The sequence below is a fragment of the Primulina huaijiensis genome, chromosome 7, assembly GCF_012295235.1.
Source record: "Primulina huaijiensis isolate GDHJ02 chromosome 7, ASM1229523v2, whole genome shotgun sequence".
NCBI lineage: Eukaryota > Viridiplantae > Streptophyta > Magnoliopsida > Lamiales > Gesneriaceae > Primulina > Primulina huaijiensis.
The window spans coordinates 22,468,819-22,490,544 of record NC_133312.1 but is presented as its reverse complement, the minus strand read 5'-3'; the positions used below and the strand labels follow the sequence as shown (position 1 = coordinate 22,490,544).

The 21,726-nt window shown below is 31.7% G+C and overlaps 2 protein-coding genes and 1 long non-coding RNA gene across 4 annotated transcripts; 1 reads left to right on the top strand and 2 right to left on the bottom strand.

Annotated features, from left to right (window-relative positions):
• Window positions 1-1,413: 1,413 nt before the first annotated feature.
• Window positions 1,414-3,066, bottom strand: LOC140981783 (uncharacterized). Its single transcript, XM_073448247.1, has 2 exons — window positions 2,630-3,066; window positions 1,414-2,562 (listed from the first exon to the last, which is right to left on the bottom strand). Exons 1-2 carry the CDS (start codon window positions 2,944-2,946, stop codon window positions 1,716-1,718), a joined length of 1,164 nt encoding a protein of 387 aa, XP_073304348.1. The 5' UTR covers window positions 2,947-3,066; the 3' UTR covers window positions 1,414-1,715.
• Window positions 3,067-5,078: 2,012 nt separating this feature from the next.
• Window positions 5,079-13,372, bottom strand: LOC140980617 (choline/ethanolaminephosphotransferase 1). 2 transcript variants are annotated; one of them, XM_073446554.1, is made up of 19 exons: window positions 13,236-13,372; window positions 11,125-11,134; window positions 10,969-11,019; window positions 10,297-10,374; window positions 9,734-9,809; window positions 9,590-9,612; window positions 9,407-9,507; window positions 8,926-9,020; window positions 8,735-8,803; window positions 8,435-8,504; window positions 7,958-8,021; window positions 7,839-7,879; window positions 7,680-7,764; window positions 7,175-7,237; window positions 6,238-6,296; window positions 6,053-6,105; window positions 5,821-5,893; window positions 5,408-5,477; window positions 5,079-5,269 (listed from the first exon to the last, which is right to left on the bottom strand). In XM_073446554.1, exons 1-18 carry the CDS (start codon window positions 13,370-13,372, stop codon window positions 5,456-5,458), a joined length of 1,170 nt encoding a protein of 389 aa, XP_073302655.1. In that variant the 3' UTR covers window positions 5,079-5,269; window positions 5,408-5,455. The 2 variants fall into 2 exon arrangements, with proteins under 2 accessions (XP_073302655.1, XP_073302654.1); XM_073446553.1 differs by lacking the exon at window positions 13,236-13,372 and adding an exon at window positions 12,967-13,207 and having other exon boundaries at window positions 11,125-12,116.
• LOC140980618 (uncharacterized) lies at window positions 10,897-13,543 on the top strand. Its single transcript, XR_012175987.1, has 2 exons — window positions 10,897-11,014; window positions 13,221-13,543. It is a non-coding gene; the product is annotated as an uncharacterized lncRNA (long non-coding RNA).
• The last annotated feature ends 8,183 nt before the right edge of the window (window positions 13,544-21,726 follow it).

Genomic DNA, 21,726 nt, shown 5'->3' with positions numbered 1-21,726 from the left:
AAAAAGTAAAAATCTCAAACTCTCAAAATTATCACACTACACACTTTATAATATTTTTCTCTCAACTCAATTGTGATTTTCTTCACAAATGAGAGATCTATTTATAGAAAATTTTTACAAATAATCCAAAAATAAAATACATCATTACCTACATCATCACACACTAATTTTCAATATTCAACACCTAATTTTACCTAATTTTCAACATTCAACATTCACATTTTCAACACAAATATTTAACACATTTTTAAATAATTTTTCAACAATATTAATATATTTTAAATGTTTTCATTGTTAGGTGAACTCGGAATTCATTATTATTAACATGAAATGATATATAAACATATAAAAAAGTGAATTTTACGATATTTTTATTGAAACTACAAAATATATTTGAAAAAGATGAATTTGAAGTCATAAATTTGAATTTTATGATATTGTTTCTTTAAAATTATAAAAATACAATTTAAAATTCATCAATCCAAATGTAACATCGATATCTACTCTATTGGTTAATTGATTTTGATTATTTTATCTACTTTAAAAAAATGATTAAATGATTCACTTACCAGATAAAAATTAATTTAATCAATTACAACTTTAATAATCATTTTTCTTCATTTCGCAATCATAGATATACAACATTAGTCTTTTGACCCGGAAAGACAAAGAGGCTCAACATACTAGTGCTGCATTTTGATTCGTTTACCAATTCCATGAGGCTCATCACGTGGAGAGATTGAGTTTACTTTCGACATGCATAGGAGCTTATACTTTGTTGTCGGGTATTAATTTCTCACTCACGAGTATCCGATGTGATATGATGAGTTAATAATGCAAAGAATCTATTATCATAGTATTAGTCGTGCTTTTGGAAAAATGTTTCCCTAGTTTGACACACGATGCTACTATAATTATTCAAAGTTATATCACATAATTATTGAATTTGTATAATAAAACTCAAAATATACCGATGGTTACAGATTTGATCAGAATATATGAATTGATGAGACAATTAGTTCTTGCAAGTATTAAGAGTGATACCTAATAAATCATGATATGATGTTACTAAACGTGCTTATCAGGATTAGATAGATATAATTAGAACTCAATTCAGATGTTCTTTTGATTAGTTAAACGACATGATTGTTGACCATGCTTCAAATATCTATCCATTATACGCTCAACTGTTTCAACTTCAAGCAAGAATGGATTACGTACTCTTTTTGTTCTTGTAATCTCAACTGAGGTAGCAAAACATTTGCAATAGAAAAGAAGTTAATTACATTTAAAAGTGACCCGTGTGACTCATGTTATTTAATTTTATGATAAAAGAAGATATATATAATAAAATAAAATAAAAAGAATCAATCTTTAGTAAATTTATTTGTTTTTACAGAAACACGAAACAAAAATAACTTTAATTTATACAACCAACCAATATTTCTCATCAAACATACCGGGAACTTCAAACTGAAGGCGAACCCAAGAAGCTCCATTGTTGTCTAGGAAAGCTAGCCATGCTTCCTTACTTCATATCCGAGTCCCCTTTTATTCTTTATCGTTTAATTCAATAGAATCCAAATGATCTTCGGATTGATAAGAAGATCTATTGAACTGGATTCTAATAGTGACAACATGATAATAGGAACGACAAAACTAGTTCGAAATCACAAAAGATACACCAAACAACACAAGTGGAAAAAAGCATGAACCTATTCCCACAAAGTCTTAATCTGATGAAAGTGCTTGAAATCATATTCCATAGCCAAACTCCCATCCATTCTCTTCAATCTAAACCTCTCAACCAAAACATAGCACCCAAACTCCTTCCATTCCCCACCTTCCTTAAATTCCTCTGTTTTCTTGATCTTTGCCTCCTTTTCATCCCCACCTATCCATCCACCCCTCTCTTGTTCCCATTTCATTCTTTGCAAGATCTCAACTCTCAGCCCGAAACTCATTTCGCCTCCTAAATTACCAGAACTTGTAAACCAGACAACCCCATCAACTGCATGTCCCTCATTCATAACACCTTTGTTCCCATCAACAAAAACCTCTGCTTTCTCAAGTGAAACGTCGATTACCACTGAGTTTCTACCGTCGTTTTGATGGCTGAAGATCCGCTCCCAACGTTGCTCCAGTGTCATTTCATAGTACATTGATCTTTCCACCTGATTCCTTAGGCTCCCTTCCTTGACAAATATGAAGGGACAATACCATTTCCCAACAATAACAGGTTCAGATCTAGATAAACTAAGTTGTGGGAGGCGAGCACGAAGCGTGCCGTCAAGGCCTTGCGCTTCGCCCAATTCGAAATGTTTAGGAGTGTTAGCTCTCATTGTCCATCCCTTCCGTCGGAAGAATGAAGGAGGGAAACCATCTGATGCAGTGGAATTGGCCCTGAATTGGCCCTTTGTGCTGCAAAGTGATTCATACGGAACGATCTCGATTTGTTGATAAATGTTTTGTGGGTCAAATGGTCTTGGTTTCACATCCTTGACGCAGCGACAAAAACAGCAGTTGACCTTGTCTTCCTCTGTTGAACAAGTGAATACTTCCCTAGATGTTCAATTAAACAAGTCACATGAAGAAATGCAAAATCAAAACTACGCAAAACAAGACATACCCTTTACGCTTCCCGTGGGGAACGATGGCGTGATACCGGTTAAGATACAAAGGCTGGTTCAGAATCGGAATCAAGAAAACTAGATCCAAAGAAGTACTCTGGTTTTCGCCCGCGCCAGTTGTATATTGAACAGTCAACTCCTTGTTCTGAGGAAATGGAAGTTCTTTCAGTGTATGAGTCTTGCACAATCCGAAACAACAATAGGTTTCGGCTTCTTCATCTTGTACTACTAGGTACCCCGAATTCGGACCCTCCGGATGTTCCGACACCAATTCTGGATATCTTCGCAATTGAGAAAGAGGCCGCGTGACATACATTTTTACCGTCTTTGATGCAGAACGTTAAGGGGTATTTAATGATTGGCTCGAACAAATTTGGAATTTCAGATGTTTGATTTCGATTGGAGTTTTGGCAATTATGACAGAGAATTTACAGATGGTGAAGAATGGGGTGTTTAAGTTGAGTAGGTGGTACGTAAAGTGTGTGGAATTTAAGAAGTTTGGCCATTAATCAAAAAATAATACTAGATGGAGGTTTGACAAAGAGTTGGGTATATCTAATCACAGTTTTTAAAACATAAGGACCTAACAATACTATAATTTTATTTTTAACTTCGTACAAACCTGAATTTATATTTTTGCCTTTTTATTATTTAAATAAATATATAATTTTATCCATTAAAATAAGTGTGTCTTCTCCATCTACCAAATTAGTATCTATTATGAGGTTTTAGATACATGATTTCACTTTTTGAATACTCCAAATATATTAAAAAAATACTATATTTTCGAGCAATCGCTAGAAATTCAGTTATTGTTAGTTTTTTCATGAAAAATGCATTAGAATGACTTATTAATGACATTTTTTTAAAAAAAAACATAGTTCCCCACTCATCATGAAATAAGATTAAATACTTATTTTGACCTATAAAGTATCTATTTTGGAGTTTCAGATGTTTGATTTGGCTCTTTGAATAATCCAAATGTGCAAGAAATTACTGGATTGTTGAGCGATCACCGTAAATTCAGTCATTGTTGGTCTTTTCATTGAAAATGTCTTAAGATGACTTAGTCATGTCATCTAATTTTTGAAAAAACATAGTTTCTCACTTATCATAGAATAAGAAAAGGTACTTATTTTGACCGATAAACATACTTATTTTGGGGTTACAGATATTTGATTTGGCTATTTGAATACTTCAAATTTGTAAGAAAATACTTGAGTTTCAATTAACATTAAGTGACTTTTGATGGTGTTATTTGTGAAGTTAAAATGTAATACCTAAATTGGTACAAAGACAATATAATTTGGGTCAATAAATACTTGATTACACTCCATAAATATTCATATCCAGTTATTTGAGAATGTCAAAATATAGTTTGAACTTAATATTGAGTGGCACTGATGATGACATTCATTAAGTAAAAATGTGATACCTAAATTAATTTAAATAAGACATTATTCGAGTCTACAAATATTTGATTTTACCCTTTAAATGATCAAATTCGATCATTTGAGGATGTCAAATGATGATATTTGTGAATTAAAAATGTGATAGTTAAATAGGTACAAAAAGTACCTAATTCAATATCACATATACTTGAGCTCAATTTTGATTATTTTGGGATGCATAATTCAATATCACATATACTTGAGCTCAATTTTGATTATTTTGGGATGCATAATTCAATATCACATATACTTGAGCTCAATTTTGATTATTTTGGGACGCCAAAAAATATAGTTTCAAGTAATATTGAGTGACTTTTGATAGTGTCATTTGTGAAGTTAAAATGTTATACCTAAATTGGTACAAGAATATCTAATTCGAGTCTACAAATATTTGATTTTACCTCCTAAAAACTCACATCTAATTATTTGAGGATGTCAAAATATAGTTTGAAGTTAATATTAAGTGGCATTGATGATGACATTCGTGAAGTAAAATTATGATACTTAATTAACAAAAATTATGCGTAATTTGAGTCCACAAATACTATCTGATGATGATGACGACTATTTTATATTATTATTTTATATAATATAACAAATTTTCGATCCGACCATCTGGTTGAATGGTCCGATCGTTTGAATTATTTTTGTAAGATATATTGGTTCGATCACGTGTTCGATTATAAAAACATTGGTTTTGTGTTTGTTTTAGATGAATACATTTGAAGTTTTTCTTATTCAAAAAGGTAAAATGATTTTCAATTATTTTCTGCAATAATAAAAAATTAAAATTAAATATAATTATGGAATAGAGAAATAAAAAATAAAAATTATGAAATTTATAATAAATTAAATAAAGAAAAAGACAAATTTGTCTTATAGTATGAGGCAAAAAATTAAAAATACACGGACAAGTTATCATAAATACCCAGGTATCGAATTTGTTTATTGAAGTTTTTTTCAAGATTAAAAATTAAGAATAAAACACACTGTAATCATCAGTCAACTTATAAACCAAATTACAATACATCAATGCAGTACATTGCTTCATAAAAAAAGACATCTCCCCTGTATCAAATTTGGAGGAATGGACCGTACAAACTTTAAAATAAGAATATATAAACCTATTCATAGCCAAAAATTGGAGCTGGTGAGCTAGGAAACCGTGAGAAGATGAATTTGCTATATCTGTAAAAAAGAAAGGCCACATAAAAATCAAGTTTAAGAGTATCGCGAGAAAGCAGCATGATGGTGTTTGCCAGAAACAACACAAATAATTCAGGGTTAGACCCAAGAATTACAACGAGGGAACCAAATCTTGATTACCTGGAGGTACAGAAGTGCATGCTGGGGAGAGGCGGTTGATTTCAAAGCTCAAGCTTCTTTCCTTGTTATCCTGGAATGTGTGAATATACATAAGGGCATTCAGTTCTTTTGGCAAATATGACGTGATGATGCAAAATAATATGTTGAAATCTTCAACATTAGAGGAACTTATGAGAATTAATCTGGAGAAGTAAAATATCTACTACAGATCTCATCTAAGTCAAGCGTAAGGAGTTCACAAACAGAACGAGAAATTAAGTATTGGTAGCTTGTTAGTTACAAGAAACATGTAGTTAACAGCTACGTTCAGACATAGAAAGAATTAATAAAACTCTTTTTTTTGATAAGAAGAATTAATAAAACTCTCACACGTCCAGGTTGAAGAACTCCTGGACAAAAATGGTAGACTTTACCTGAAACAATAAATTCCCAAGGCTGTTGTTATTTCATTAATGACTGAAGTGGCAAAGTGCAGATAGAGAGCCCCTGCACAAAGCAAAGAAAATTTAAGGGCTTGTGCATGATGGGTGTGGCTCCATATGAAAGGTGAAGGAAATGGTGTCAACAATTGATTCAGTAATCTCTTGAATTCTATTGGAAGATTGTGAACAGCATGAAAACTCATATATGCAAAAAATATTAAACCTGTGTATGTGCAATAGCCAAGAAGAACCCACAATTCGTCAACCAAAGGAACTCTGCTATGATATAAAGATTTCATCAGTGCAAATGTTATTAAAGCATATAATCCATTTCAGAAAAAAGAGACACGACAGATGAAAAATAAAATAAAAATAACATGTCGTTGGCTGAACAAAATCACCACTCACCCATCATTTAGCCTCGCAGTGAGAGCATTTGCAATGGCCAATGGCAGATAAAACAAAGACTGCAGAGATAAACAATTAAGTGAGGCTCACAGAGAAATATGGCTCTGACAAAACAGACTGGCGTCCGTTTACTTAAAAAAAGATGAATGATTGTAATGTGGAATGAATGGTTGTTATCAATAAAAAAACGTTAATCACAAAAATAACAACATATGAAGAGCTGGTGCAGGTAAGAAAATTGCACTAATATGTAACTTATGCAAACATCGCCATAAAAATTCAATCAGCCTAATTAACCAGCAACAGAAACGGGTGCTCGAGCTGCTGTGTGGTTTAAAAGATTTGAATTACAGTTTTACCACCAGCTACAACTTTTGGTAAAGGTCCAATAAATGAAGACCGATGATTGATATAATACTCCATTTCCCGTAAAATGTGGAAAAGGAGGGAGCCGTTTCCTAAAACTGCAATGTACTACTCAAGAAAGAATAAAAATAGATCATAACCCATTTCCCATAAAAATATGGGAAAGGTGCGAGCAGTTTCTTAAAAATGCAACATACTACTCTAGCAATATGGGTTAACGTGAATAAGAAATAGATGCTAGCGGAAAACATTGTGCAGAATGTCACTAGGCTGAACAGTATGGTATCAGATGTGCAGATTGCAGTTGTAATACCCAATCATATGTTGGTGCGATGGGGTGTGAATAGTTTTATTAGACTATTACAATTAATTCTTCTAGCAACTTTTAATAAATTTCATAAAACAAGGATGGAGGTAAAGTATTTTGTTACCAGGTCAATAGTTTAAAGTCCCTCTTGTGCGGGCTCAAGGGTCACAAGAGTGAGATTGAGTTTCATAATACTTAGCTAATGCTTCATCTCATGATTAAAACTCGGTGCAAAACATCAACGTAACTAAAATGAGTTTGTACCATGCACATGTGTGTTTTCAAGCCCTTGGGTTCGTCGCATAGGTGAGCAAGTATCATCCTTCCCTGCAAAACAATGTTCAGTAATCAGCAGCAGAAGCTTCTTAAAGCACAAGGCTGCAAGCATTATTTGAGAATTTCACGACCCAGTATGATGACTTAGACAGGAAATCGATAACATGTGATCAGATCAAGCACATATAACAATGGAGTCACTTCGACTGCATTTGGGTGGAAAGATTCGGTGGATTTGGATTTCAAACCCTCAATACAAATTCATTTAATTTTTTAGGTAACTCTCAAATCCATGGACTTCAAAATGTTTCGAGCCAAACAAGATATTTCAAATACCCAATTATTGGAATAAATTTTAAACCCACTACTCGATCCCAAAGCAAACTTAAAAACACTAATTTCAACCAGTTTTATGACATATTTTCCAAAGCCAAAACACAAGTAATAAAATCATGTGGTTTCCAAAAATGCATCAACAACGATAACATCTTACCACAAGAAACCCGAACGCAAGCCCAGTACCCACGACAACTAGATGTGGATAGCTTCTCATTAAATCAATAGGAGATATATAGTCCCTGCGGGGTCATAATCAATAATAGAACATAACAACAAACTAAAAACACAGTGAATGATAAAGATCGACACATACCACACAAGAACTCCACCTAACAGCAGACCAAAAGGATAAAGCTGGGAAAATACAAGAAAACAGATTCAAAAAAAGAATAAAATTAAAAGTCAGATATTATACATGTCAAACATACAAACCATTGCCAAAGCTAGCAACATATTTCCTTTTCTTCCCTGGACAACCTGATGAACATTGTACACACTGCACAGAACAACTTTAAAATTAAAAGCATATTGAAGCTCAATGAGTTTAAGTATCAACAAGGGTGCAGCTGCTAGAGAATCAACAAACTTCAAATTAAATTTGATGTGAATACGATATGAAATCAGTAACGAGTAAACTACCAAAATTCATTTTAAAGCTGGACCTTACTCTGGACACAAACATATGACCTCTAATAAACATATAGTAAATTTAATCAATTCTAATTTCACTTCTCGATTTCCTGATAGCTTGCATGATGATAAATTGTACAGAAAACTAAGGTTTAGACCGACTAACAGTTCCATGGGGTGAAGCAGAAAACCTAAAAATTGTTTATGGTGAACTTGTGATAATACCAAGAATTGGTAAATAACTTCTTCCAAAAGAAACTCCAAATTAATTGTACTCACTTGAATGCAATTGTTGGTATAACAGCAAACATTATCATGAAGAACAGAACAACTTTGTACATTGTGATTTCTGAAAGAGAAAAAATAAATAAATCATAAAAATCCAATCAATAACATAATAAAGAAATAATAAATAGAAGGGGCACAAAGCAAAAAGGACTAGTATCGCAGTAGGATAAAACAAAAATATAGAACCTGATGCAATGCTACAATAACATGGAAATCACTTCAATCTCAGTAGTTGTGTTAACAAAATCAACACTAAAATTGTTCCGTCGTCCTCGATTTTACAAGACTCACCATTAATAAATGGAACCCAACTCAAAAAGGGCATAGATTTTCCTAGCTGTTGAGCCCACCACTCAGCACCTGAAAAGATAACAAGTGAAATTCAAACCTCATTGTCTCACTGAAGATTTATGTAAGCAAACATATACAAAAAAGCAAAAATAAAGGCTCTTAATAGAGAAGTAAAGTGCTAGAAGCAATACCTACTATAGCTGTGAAGAAATGGACCATATATATCAACATAAGACCTTCAGTAGGTCCATTTACAACCGGAAGAATGAGTGTATTTGTGAAAAAACTGCACAAAAAAAGTAAAACTAATAAGTTAGTGAAAGAGCAAGTAATTGCAATATGGAAATTGTAAACAGTAAGATAAATACAAATGTATTCCACCAAATACCTACAAAGCTAAAATTAACTCCTAAAAAACAGAGTTCAGGAAAAAAGATATTTTCCCATTTGGACTGCAACAACCTTTTCAAGAGGAAATGAGGGAGAGGGAGAGGGAGAGGGAGAGGGAGAGGGAGGGAGAGGGAGATTATTAAAATCAAATTTGCGCAGTAAATATGCAAAACTTAGGTCCATAGAAGGGCATAATTCTCAAACACATACACAACAGAGAGTAATAATAATGCTTTCAACTCCTGTAAAGAACCAGAAACATGAATAAGCCAATTTACTTACTGTTCCCATGTAGCAAAGTAAAAAGGGACAGCTGATATAAACCAGAACCAGAAAGCATTCCGTCCACACATAGCAGTGCTTGCAAATGCCAAGGATTCAAACTGGAAAAAGTTTATATTTAAATTTCAAGAATCACTACAGCAACATCTAGAGAAAAGAGCAACTCAAAATTCAAAGACATACCGCACACGCAAGAGCATCACATCCTGGGATATGGTAAAGTATAGAAATTAGTTAAAAATATTATAGCACCCAATAAGTGAATAAAAACTTAGAAATGCCACGGAGACAACAAGAGTTCAACAATGAACAGAATGAAAGAGTCACCATGATCAAAAAGTTCCCCCAATGGACTAGAAGAATTTGTTCTTCTTGCTTGCTTCCCATCAACAGCGTCAAAAGTCTAGCATATTTTTTCAAAAATTAAAGAATAATATGAGAAGAAATTTGGAATGAAGAGATAACTGAAAAGAACTACAAAATTTGGGAGATGAAAAGAAGACTTGACAAAACTGAAATTGTAGTAATAGGTATCAGTATCACAAACTTGAAAATTTTAACAAATCACCACCTCATCATTTCAAGTGTTATGACATGTTAAAGTTAACCCCTTTCATTATTTGGACCAACACATAAATCCCACTAAGCGAATAGTGTATGTAATGCAAACCAGATTCCCCCAGACACCCACACCCAAAAAAAACAAAAATACAAAACAAAGAAGAAAACAACATCATACAAGTTAATAACTGCACGCAAAAATGAAACAAACCCCCATGTTGTGTACATTATTAAGTTCAGATAGGGTCAGACTCCAAGATGTTTCAAAAATAGAAGACACCATGACTCCAAACATATTCTGAACACTGCTAGTTGAAACACAAGCATACTTGATATAAGAAGAGCAGCAAACCGTGGGCAAAATGAACCCATCTTGGCGGAGGTGAATCCAGTTGAGGTGAATATAACTGCAGCAGAGACTTTTAGAATGAGGACATAGGATGAAGTAACACTCCAAGAAAATTATTAACAAATGAACAAACAAAGTTATGTATTAATGGTGAACAAACGCCTGAAGGAACAAGATATTAGGAACTACTTGATTGAAGAATTACAGGAAATCTCCAAAGGAGGCACTGAAGAGAATGACGGGCAGAACATGTGCCCTTTCAAAGCTCTATAATCTAACTAAACACAAAGTTTATAGCCACTGCTATGCACTAACATAGTCTTAATACTGCAAATACAAATCCATACAACCAGCCATCCTCATCAAACCAACTTCTAAAAAGCATCACATTCTTTTTCTTTTCCATTTCAACTACACCTACGCATAGAGTATGTACAGATAGGAAAAACTGTCAAACATTATCACAGAAACTATTTATAAGAAATTTAACTCTGCTCAAGATGTTCTGCACGTGTGATAAATTTCATATTCATTTAGATAAAAGAAAACCAAAAATTATACAAATTAAAGGTGAGTTTTTTCTATGGAAAATCACTTACTGATTCAAGGAGGGAAAGAGGGAGAGAGAGATGGAAAGAGAAATCTCACTCACATATCCAAGCATTGCAGATGTCATCAAAAATATGAATCCAGTAAGTGTGATCTGATGAAAAAAATATTTAATTTTAAACCAATCACAAATGAGAAAAAATGTCATAACCACAATTAATTCTACGCAAAGACAAGATTGAGTTTACAGAACATTTACCATATTAGGTCTGAAAGTGTCCAGCCCAGGCACAAAAGAAAAAATTATTAGTCACCGTATAAGGCATTAAAAAAATCATTATTATCAGAATACATATGAATTCATAAGACTAATGGATACACTACTCCACAAGCGCTGCTCTAAGAAACAGTATGTGTCATTAAATATTGGGTAATGGTCAATAATATCCTCCTAAATATCTTATATCCAACTCCGAGGAACTGTATATAGCTAAATACCTAGAACAGTATATAGCTTAGCACTCAAAAGAATCAACTACGGTAGCAAGATAAAAAAAGATCTGCAGAAAATATTGGTGAAGGAAATATTTCAGAAATTGATACTCAGATGCAACACTAGCAAACTTTTGGTGCGTTTGGTTAACAAATACATAAATTCCCTGCACAGAAGATTCCTTTCCAAATTGCATCATTTCACAGACTGAGACCACCAAATAAAGCCCTCAAACAAGAAAGACTGAACACTCCATCGAGTTTCTAAAAATTCCCAAACAATTAATGTCCTAATAATCTAATATAAATGTCACATCATGCTTAGAAATTAAACCTCTTTCTTTTGTCGGCCTTTTCAACGAATGTGCAAATGATGAAGTTAGACTTGGCAGTACCCCAAGGGACAAGGGTTGGTTACACTAAGACACCACTTTGAATACTTAATGACTTCTTTTCCGATTCACAACAAAATATATAAAAAAAATTCTTCTAAAGAAATTGACAAGTTTATTTTTCAAATAGATTGCATATTCCAAAAATTACTTTGTAGGTGATACCACTCACCTGAGTGGAACAAAGAGTTCATAGGCCTCCCATGAGTAAGGCAAATCAGCATAAAATCAACTAAAGCTAGACATCACTCAAATGTTTGTTTTTTAGAGAGTAAAAAGCGGGCAGCTTTGACTAAGGGATAGCCTTAACCTCTATGACCAACCCTTGATGAGTTTTCTTGCTCATTAGGTTTGCAACCATATATTTCTAGCTATGGTAGTCAAAAGCCGCCGCGGAGTACTTATCAAAAGTTTTAAACCTCGACTTGAAACATCCTCCGTAATATATATAATCGTAGATGGAATTATGATCTTTCCATTCACATCATAGCCACGAACTTTAGGAGGAACAGATTTGTCTGTTACTACTGCCACTAGAAGGGCGGATCCAATTATCAGTAGTCCTCTACTTTAAGATAGCATTGATTGTAAGATTCCAATTGAGGATATCATCAAGCTTTTGTGCTTGTACAACTGTCTTAGAAAATCCATCAAGAATAGAAACAGTCTAAAACAAAGGTTTCTAATGTGTCATACACGATTCCGACAACCATATAATCATAAACAAGTTCTCCCTTTTTGTGGCGTCTTTGGGCCTCAATCCTGAGGTGACTCTTGGCAGAACCCGCAACTCTCAGCATATCACCAATAGCCAGATGGGATGAGCAACATTGATAATTAATTATCAGACGCTCACCATAAACACAGTAACAGGATTCATAAGGTATATCCATACTCATATCCAGTGACTGAGTACCTTCAGCCATCCCAGGCAAACTGATGTGGATGAGAGTTTGTCCGGATATAATACACACTTCATACAGCAGAATAGTTTCAACACGAGATCATCCAACACAACGTCCACCAGATTCAAAGAAGATATCTATCTTGATAGAGAGAAAACAGGGGATCTACTAGACACTTGATTATACAGAATTTTCCACACTCTGAAATTTATCGATTGCTAAAATCGTCAATTTTATAACAGTTAGCAATCTTAGAGAGATACCTCACCAGACAAAAGATAAAAGATATCATATTTGATCTTACGATTTTACATGCCCTTCCCTTCATAATTTGAGAACTTTCCACGCAAAATCAAGTAACTTTTCACCCTTTAAGCATCATAACAAGTTCGTAATTTTTTTCCACTCTCGAAAGTATAACTTAGCAGCACAACCAACTCAAGACATATTGCATAAACACGAGTCAAACAAAACATGCGCGCAAAAACATCAATAGGACTTCAGGAACACAAAAAACAGCAGCAAATTTGAAAAAACAAACCCAAGTAAAAAAGAAAGAAAGAAAGAACAAAGAAACATACGGCATCCAAAGAGGAAAGAAAGTAACACATCGAGTCCAGAAGGGCTGCAAAACATATTTGGCCAAGTACGAGTGATCCACCCCACTGTATTTGTATCTATGCAGAGCTGCAACTCCGTGTGCTCCTATGTATCCCATCCTAATCACTCCAAAACCACGCCTTCAACAAATAATAATCACACAAATCTCCAGCCAATGTTACCTGCACCAAAAATATAACTTCGAAACACGCAAATCGAAAAATGAATTTCAAGCAGACGAGTAGGAAATTCGAAGACAGTCACAGATCGAACGAAGAATCTCGGAAAATACACACAGATTCGTAAAAAGGAATTTCACATCCGTGTACAGAGATCGATCCAAAAGTGGGAGGAGAACGGAATCTCACCAGTGATGTATCGCGCAGGGAGATCGAGAGAGCTTTGGAAAATGAAAAGGAAATGCTTTTAAATCAAATATAATAATACTATCATAAATTTTCCATTTAAACACAAAGGACTTTCTTAATTGCGCCACGTTTAGTTTCTTATATTTTTGAAGAAAATATGTTCATATCAACTCATAAAAAAAAAAGAAAATAAAATTTAAATATCGAAAAATTGACACAGTTTCATTAATATTTTTGTGTTAAAATAAACTTCTAATTATTTTCATATTTATTTATTAAACAAAATGATTGGAATGTCCATGATGATTTTTTAAAAATCAATATATATAGATTTTATTTTGTGTAATTATTATTACTACTGATTTTTTACATGTCCAATATAGTTTCACAAATACTCTCATAGATCAATTCTATGAGATATATATTCTATTCGAGATATTCATAAAAAATTTTTACTATAAATATGAGAATGATTAACTCGTTTCATGAATAAAGATATATGAAACTGTCTCACAAGACAAATATTCATATAATTTTTTTGCATATCGAATTTTTTACAGAAATATTTTATGTATCGAGTGTAAATTTTCTTGCTTGTCACCCTTTTTTTTTGATTGAAATGTGAGTTTTATCATTTAACGATTAGAAATAGGATATCGTGAAAAAGTATATTTTAAAAAATTGATATATTTTAGAAACCAAAGATGGTGCATATTTTAGTTATGAATTGCCAAAACATATAATTGAAATCGAAATCGATTTTTATCATAATTTGTGTCAGTTAGTTGAGTGGGTCTCATGTGAGACCGTCTCACGGATTTTAATTTGTGAGACGGGTCAACCCTATCCATATTCACAATAAAAAGTAATACTTTTAGCATAAAAAGTAATACTTTTTCATGGATAACCCAAATAAGAGACCCGTCTTACAAATACGACCCGTGAGACCGTCTCACACAAGTTTTTGTCCAGTTAGTTATGTTCAATGATGTAAATTTCATAACAAAAACCCACATTATATGCTAAAATAAATAGTAAATAAACTTATAAACTTCATATTACGATAAGTTTTGTGCTTGAGTTTTCTCTATTTAATAAAAATAAAATATGTTTCATTTTAAAATTTATTGAATTTTTTTCTAATCTTAACAATTACAAGTTTTAAGGGTTGAAAAAAAAAATTAGACACGTTATATACAATTAAAAGATTAAATAAAAATAATTATCACTTGGTCAGATAAAAATAAAGTTTGGCGTAAAGATTCTATATTGTATGTCGACAACAATTTTGTTGCAAGCTTTTTTGTTTGTGGGATAGGTTTAAAAAATTTGTAAAATATACGTATCATTTATGAAAATGGTCAATTAACCAGATATTATTTAATACTTTTGACTTGTGGTCGATACTTTGGATTTATGCTTCACACAAAACTTTTTGATGTGTTGATTTTTTAATTTTCGCAATCAATTGATAATTAAATTATTTGGCATTGCACACTGTTAAGATTGAGACTTGATTTAACTTAATTCTAAAAACTAGCTCAAGAGAGATATTACTCACATAGATTTTATTCAACAAACGTAGGATAACTAACACACCCTTCACACACGTGAATGAATATCTGGAACGTGAAGTTTACAAATGGCACAAATATGGGCAGTCTAATACACAACGGTGGAACATGAACTCTGTTATCATGTTAAGATTGAGACTTTGACTTAACTCAACCCTAATAGCTATCTCAAACGAGGAGGATTGTCCAAGTCCATATATGTAACTCTCGAAGATTTTATCCAATCGATGTGAGACAACTAACACATATCAATATATAAAATTGTTATGAGAGAGTCTATTTGTGCACTATCTTGAATATTTTTGTATATCTCCGTATTATTAGATTGTGTAAATCATGCGCCTTAGAACCAAATATTAAAAATTAATCACATCAGAAAAATCCGATTCTAACTTATAAGAAAGAACGATATTTTTGGAAGTTAGCATTAAAATTTGTCGAAATTTTCTTTTCAAACCTCTTTTATGTACCCTAAATTTAATTCAAGAGTATTGACATATAAGCCAACAATTTCGTTCTATAATTAAAGCTGGCATATTGCCAAGAAAATGATCTTCTTGCAAACTAGAATTTGGGTTAAATTAGACCACAAAATCAAAATTTCTTGTAATTTATGAGAAATCCAATAGTTTAAACTAAACGAAAGTTTTTGTGAAACGATATCACGGATCTTTATTCGTGAAACTTGTCAATCATGCTCATATTCACAATAAAAATTAACATTTTTGACATAAAAAATAATATTTTTTCACGATTGACCCAAATAAAATATTCGTCAAAAAATTAACTTGTAATAATATCTCACATTAGTTTTTATGTTAAACTAATGGATTAATTATATGAATTTTTTTTCTCAGTCTCCTCTGATATTTGATTCTTGCCCATTGCTAGAGCCTAGAATCGACTCTCGTGTTTGGTGCCCCATATGGCCACTTGTATGTGATAATATAATAATCAAATAATTAATGGTATTAAAACCGCATCATTATTAAAATATATATAATAATCAAATAATTAATGGTATTAAAACCGCATTATTATAGGCGCGCATTGGCATACTATTGCATACCTGTATACTTTTTAATTTAATTTAAATTCAAATAGATATCATATCATAATTAAACAAATTAAAAAAAAATTATATTGTAATTTGAAATTATAATAAAATTATAAAAATTAATGAAGTATCATACAACAATTTAAAATAATAAAATAAAAAAACAAATCAGTCTCTATTATCCAATTACGTTTTAAGACGGGCCTCGTTTACATTTCATTTTGAGAACATTTGGGCTTTCCAGCTTAGTTGGGCCTTCTATACCTAATTTCCCAACCCAATTCTAAAAACCCATCCAATTTTTGGTAAAATTTCTTAACATGAATGAATGTAATAAGACATGAATGTATTCAATCCTAGAATGGAATGAAGATTGAAATGAAACGATAGTTATATTTCATTTCAATTATTTTTTTTTTGATCCACTGCGTGGGGACATCAATTACAATGTATCTATTTTATTATCACTCTCCGATAGATGCTCGGTCCTAGTCTGTCTTCTTCCATAATCTCCTTCTATTTTGTAATCTAGACAAGAATTGAGAGTAAAAATGATCATTCTCGTTCAAAATGGATGGACTGATCATTCCTACGAATATGAGAATAGTCATTCTCATTAGAATGTACATTTTCATTCTAATATCTTACCAAGTATGAATATATAGAATGAGATGACAATGTTCATTCTATTCACAACTCATTCCTTCTCACCCGTAGACCATGTTTGATAGGATGAAATGAAGTAGAAATGGAATGTACATTCTCAATCTCATTCCATTCTTTCTTATGTTAATTATATGAATTGAATAATATGATTTAATTATTAAAAATAATTGTATTTCATTCCATTCTTTCTTATGTTAATTATATTAATTGAATAACATTTCATTTTTATTTTCATTATATTTTAAAATTCATTTCATTACTATTTTATTTCATTCAACCATATTAAGCATGACGTTATTTTTCAATAATGCGTCATTTTTGTATCTTATAATAAGTTTTCGATTCTTTTTCTCATTTCTAATCTAATAATTAAAAAATGCACAAAAAATTAAGAATTAAATGTCCATTTTTTCATAAAGAAGAAGATAAAATATTCGATTTTATTATAAGTATGTCTCTTGTAATACATTCTCATGAATTTTTTTTTCTGTGAAACGAGATAATTCAAATCATAATTATAGTTACATTCGAATTGATAGAAGATTGATTTGAAACCCTCATTGATTAGATGTTGGTAGCCAAGAAACTATAATGTATATCAAATCATGGATTTTAAATCATGATTCCAAATCACTTAATCCAAATGAATGCACCCATCTATATTTATCTATACTATTGATAAAAACAAGAAGATTAAATAGTAATCACTTTTGGTGTAACTTTTTTCTTATTTTCAAAATTGTCATTTCACATATTTAAATCTAATATACATTTAATTTCATAATATTTTATAATAGTAAAAAAATTTCATCTGATTAAATCTCATGTCATGTTTAATTTTGTTTAATATCGTAACCAGTGTTCTAAAAAAGGGAGACGTATGATTACCTATGGCCAAGAGCCTAGACGCTTAGGCGGTTGCCTAGACGGTTTTTTAAAATTAATTTTTGTAATATTATATATTAATATCTTCAAATTATTATTTATTTATTTTTTGGATATTAAATAATTGTTTGATATAGGTGGAGAGAATACGACTAATAAAAAAATAAAATTATTTTTATTTTAAAATATTAAATCATTGTTTAAATTAATTTAATATCATTATTGTGATCTTCCTCTTTTTCGGATGCAAAATCATTCGCTTGAAAATTTCTCGTTTTAGATCGCAAATGAAGATGAAATTTGATGTATTAGGATAATCCAACAAATCACATTTCTTGTTGGACTTCGGTTTATGGTCTATACAAAAAATTAATTTTCATTTTTTTGTATTTTTAATTTAAATTAAAAGACAAGAAAAACTTTTTAAAAAAACAAAAATAAATAAAAACAAAGCCATAACCTCCTCTGGCCGACTAGCCCTTTTTCTAGGAGATCGGCATACGTAGCGAATATTGATTTATCTTATCGTGAAATTTGCAAGGTTATTCGATTTATCACTTTCTTTGTTGTATAAATCTTCAATAATACTAGGTGTTAACTGTTGACTCAAAAAACTCACGAACTGGCTCGATTCATCTATATTTCTAGTGTTACATCCATTAAAATATATAATTTAATATACTGGTAGGATGTTCATAGTAGGTAGAATTTTATAACACGACTTAATATGATTAGTATATAGATAAATATTGAAATAATATTATAGATGATGAATTGTCAAATATAGTAAAGTATCTAACATACGTTGTTTGTGGCATTATGAATTCTTTGGGATGGAATATTACTTATGCACCACAAAAAGGGTCGAAAAGAAGGGTAGGAAATGAAGGAATCCAAAGCTTTAAAGGGTAATTCTTCAAAAGAAAATTTGGGAATAAATTCTTTATGTCTCATTTAAGATGTAAAAATTAAAATTTACAATTCTTTCAATCTCCACGCAAACCCATGGTAATACTAATACATGCATCTAGAATGATGCCAACTGTAATGCATCTTTATTTATTAAAATAACTAAAAATTCGTGAATAATTTAAAATTGTTTATAATTCAAGTTTTTTATTTTTTATTTTGGTTAAGCATACACGAATGAAAGTAGTATTGATATAGATGACCTCCTAAAAAATTATCGTACGTCAAGTTGCTAATGTTACTAGCAGACAGACACACACATCTCAGAACTCACGAGCCTAGCAATTCGACTCATTAGCACTCAAGTAGATGCATGCTTCGATGTCACAAATATAAAAAAAATAAAGTTGCGATTTGGCTAACATCTATAACTTTTAGCCTAGCTGTAAGTGCTTAATCCTAACATTTGGTATCAGAATCAGGTTATGAGTTTAAGTCTCCCAATAATCATATTTCTATACTTCTTGGGGAGGAGAAATGTTGGGTTAAGCGTGTATGAGTGAAAGTAGTACTGAAATGAGTGACCTCCCGGGAAGTTCTCGTGAATCAAACTGCTGATATTACGCCTCTTGATCTGGTTATCTAGGTAGACCGTAAAATAGTGATGTCAAATATTAACGGGTAATATTGTCTCTACTGGAGACATGGTCTGCGGTAGAGAAAATGTAAGACTGATTTCAAAGAGATATGAGATACCACTAGCATATTGATATGTACCTCCCTGAACTCATGCCCTAACAGCCCGACCCATTAGCACCATAGTAGGTGCACTCTCCGCTGTCACAATTATAAGAAAATAAAATTGCACATTGGCTAACATATATAACTTTTGACCCAGTGCTAAACACCTAATCATAACATTTTTTAGTACCAACAATGATATATTTGGACTAAAAATTAAGTTGTGAAAATTATGATTATATAAAATGTATGACTAATTAACATTGACAAGGACCATATGGAATATATATGGTTCCAATTTGATAGATATTTACATAAGGATGTCTTCATACACATATATTTTTTACAAGTAACTAATTAAAAATAAATTACTTTACATTTAACTATCATAACTTATAATCAATCTGACATCAAGATTCTAAATTTTGGAACAAGATATCGGCCCGAGACTCCCCAACTCAAAAGAGACATGCATGAAAAAAATTGTAACATTTTGTGCAACTACATTGGACAGCTAGTTATTTAAAACTAAGAGAAAATATCAAGTGCTACTTATTGATCAATAGCTGTGGACTAATTATAATACATAGTGGTTAAAGGATTCTCAAATTCATTGGATTTTAGTTGCTCTTTAATGTGTGTTTTTCTTATGGACAAAACTTAAATCCAAATATAAATTATAGTATGCTTAATATTTGTAGGTACAATTTCTTTTCATTCAAATTCAAACCATGTAGCATAAAGAAACAATTATTTCCTACTCATTTGGGCACCACTCACCAACAACAAATCTTCATTAAGATTAGCTTTCATTGTCCCACCTCCATTTTTTTGACTACCTTTTGATTGATGTTAAGAATTTAATTTTAGTTTTAGTTATTAAAGTAATTAAAAAAAGAGTAGATATCTTGTGAGACGGTCTCTCAAATCTTTATCTGTGAGACGAGTCAACCCTATCGATATTCACAATAAAAAGTAATCTTCTTAGCATAAAAAATAATATTTTTTCATGGATGACCCAAATAAGAGATCCGTCTCACAAAATACGATCAATGAGACCGTCTCACACAAGTTTTTGCCATAAAAAAATATACTTTCACATATATATATATATATATTCGTTAAAAAACCTTGGGATCCCAATGCTCGAGATAAATTTGTAATTCTTTTTTACTTCAAGCCGTAAAAAAATAAGAATAGCGATGGTTAGTGACAGATCTAGGATTTTTTTACTTGACAACAGACACTTCAAATAAAGAATCCTTGCGTATGGGTTGCTCTTTGAGTTTAATGTTTTCGAACGTGAAAGTATCTAAACACAGCGCTTATAGGAAGGACTCTCTTTGTGTCCGGAAGGAATCATCGGTTTTCATTCAATCAATATATTGAACAACTTTCACCATATCATAATCATGAAAAGAGAAGGAAATATGTATTCACCCACATCACGGTGATCAAAATCGAGATTTTGATGTCCGTGTTCGCATATATGTATTATAACATCGAGTAAAATTATATTTTCTTCCCTATTATTTGTAAACAAAGTGAAACATGGGTAAGAATATCACCCACAGTTTGTAAATTTATTAATCAATTAATAAATAATCTACAATCTTTAACTCCATTAAATTAACTTCCCTAGTTAATCTAATGCGGGGGAATTAAAGGGCTTTTGGTGGAAGCAAAAGGCAATAAGAAATTGACAGAAAAGAAAGCACCTTCTTCTGTATGGTTCGGTTCTTCTGCTAAAGCGACGGGCCTACAAAAATAGGAATCCGAACCAGTTTTAATGCGATAAAAACAATTCCAACATCTGCCTTTTTCCCAAGTGAAAAACATCAAATTTCACGATAAATTTTCTTAAAATCTTGAAAATTTTCTCCAAAAATATTCAGATTTTTAAGTATCGCATGAAGATTAATCAGAGCTTCATATCTGTCCTCCCGAGTTATTATTTTGCAGGACTTTATTCCGTTTATATAATTAAGGATAAATCGAGACAGAAACTTATCGTGTCATGCCTTGAACCCAAGGACTCAGATCGAATAAACACAACCGCACAACGAATTTCTGTAACAAATATTTTGTATATCGTCTTCATAGTGGCGTTACACAGGGGATGGAATTTTTGGTACTTGATGGTGTCATCCATTAGAATTTAGAGAAGAGAATGTTTTTGATGCAGAAAAGTGTGCGTAGTGTCATCTTTAAAATATAAAGATAATATATAATATTTAATTTTCGAATATAATATATATTAAAGGGCATTTCA

What these genes read in the sequence shown, in the direction of transcription:
- LOC140980617 (XM_073446554.1), bottom strand. Translation starts at nt 13,372, where the DNA reads ATGGGATACATAGGAGCACACGGAGTTGCAGCTCTGCATAGATACAAA. An exon ending in TACTTTGCTACATGGGAACA is followed by an intron (nt 9,021 to 9,406) that starts GTAAGTAAATTG and finishes TTTTTTGTGCAG; the next exon opens with TTTTTTCACAAATACACTCA. An exon ending in ATACCAACAATTGCATTCAA is followed by an intron (nt 8,022 to 8,434) that starts GTGAGTACAATT and finishes TGTTCTGTGCAG; the next exon opens with TGTGTACAATGTTCATCAGG.
- LOC140981783 (XM_073448247.1), bottom strand. Translation starts at nt 2,946, where the DNA reads ATGTATGTCACGCGGCCTCTTTCTCAATTGCGAAGATATCCAGAATTG. An exon ending in CCCCACGGGAAGCGTAAAGG is followed by an intron (nt 2,563 to 2,629) that starts GTATGTCTTGTT and finishes TTGAACATCTAG; the next exon opens with GGAAGTATTCACTTGTTCAA.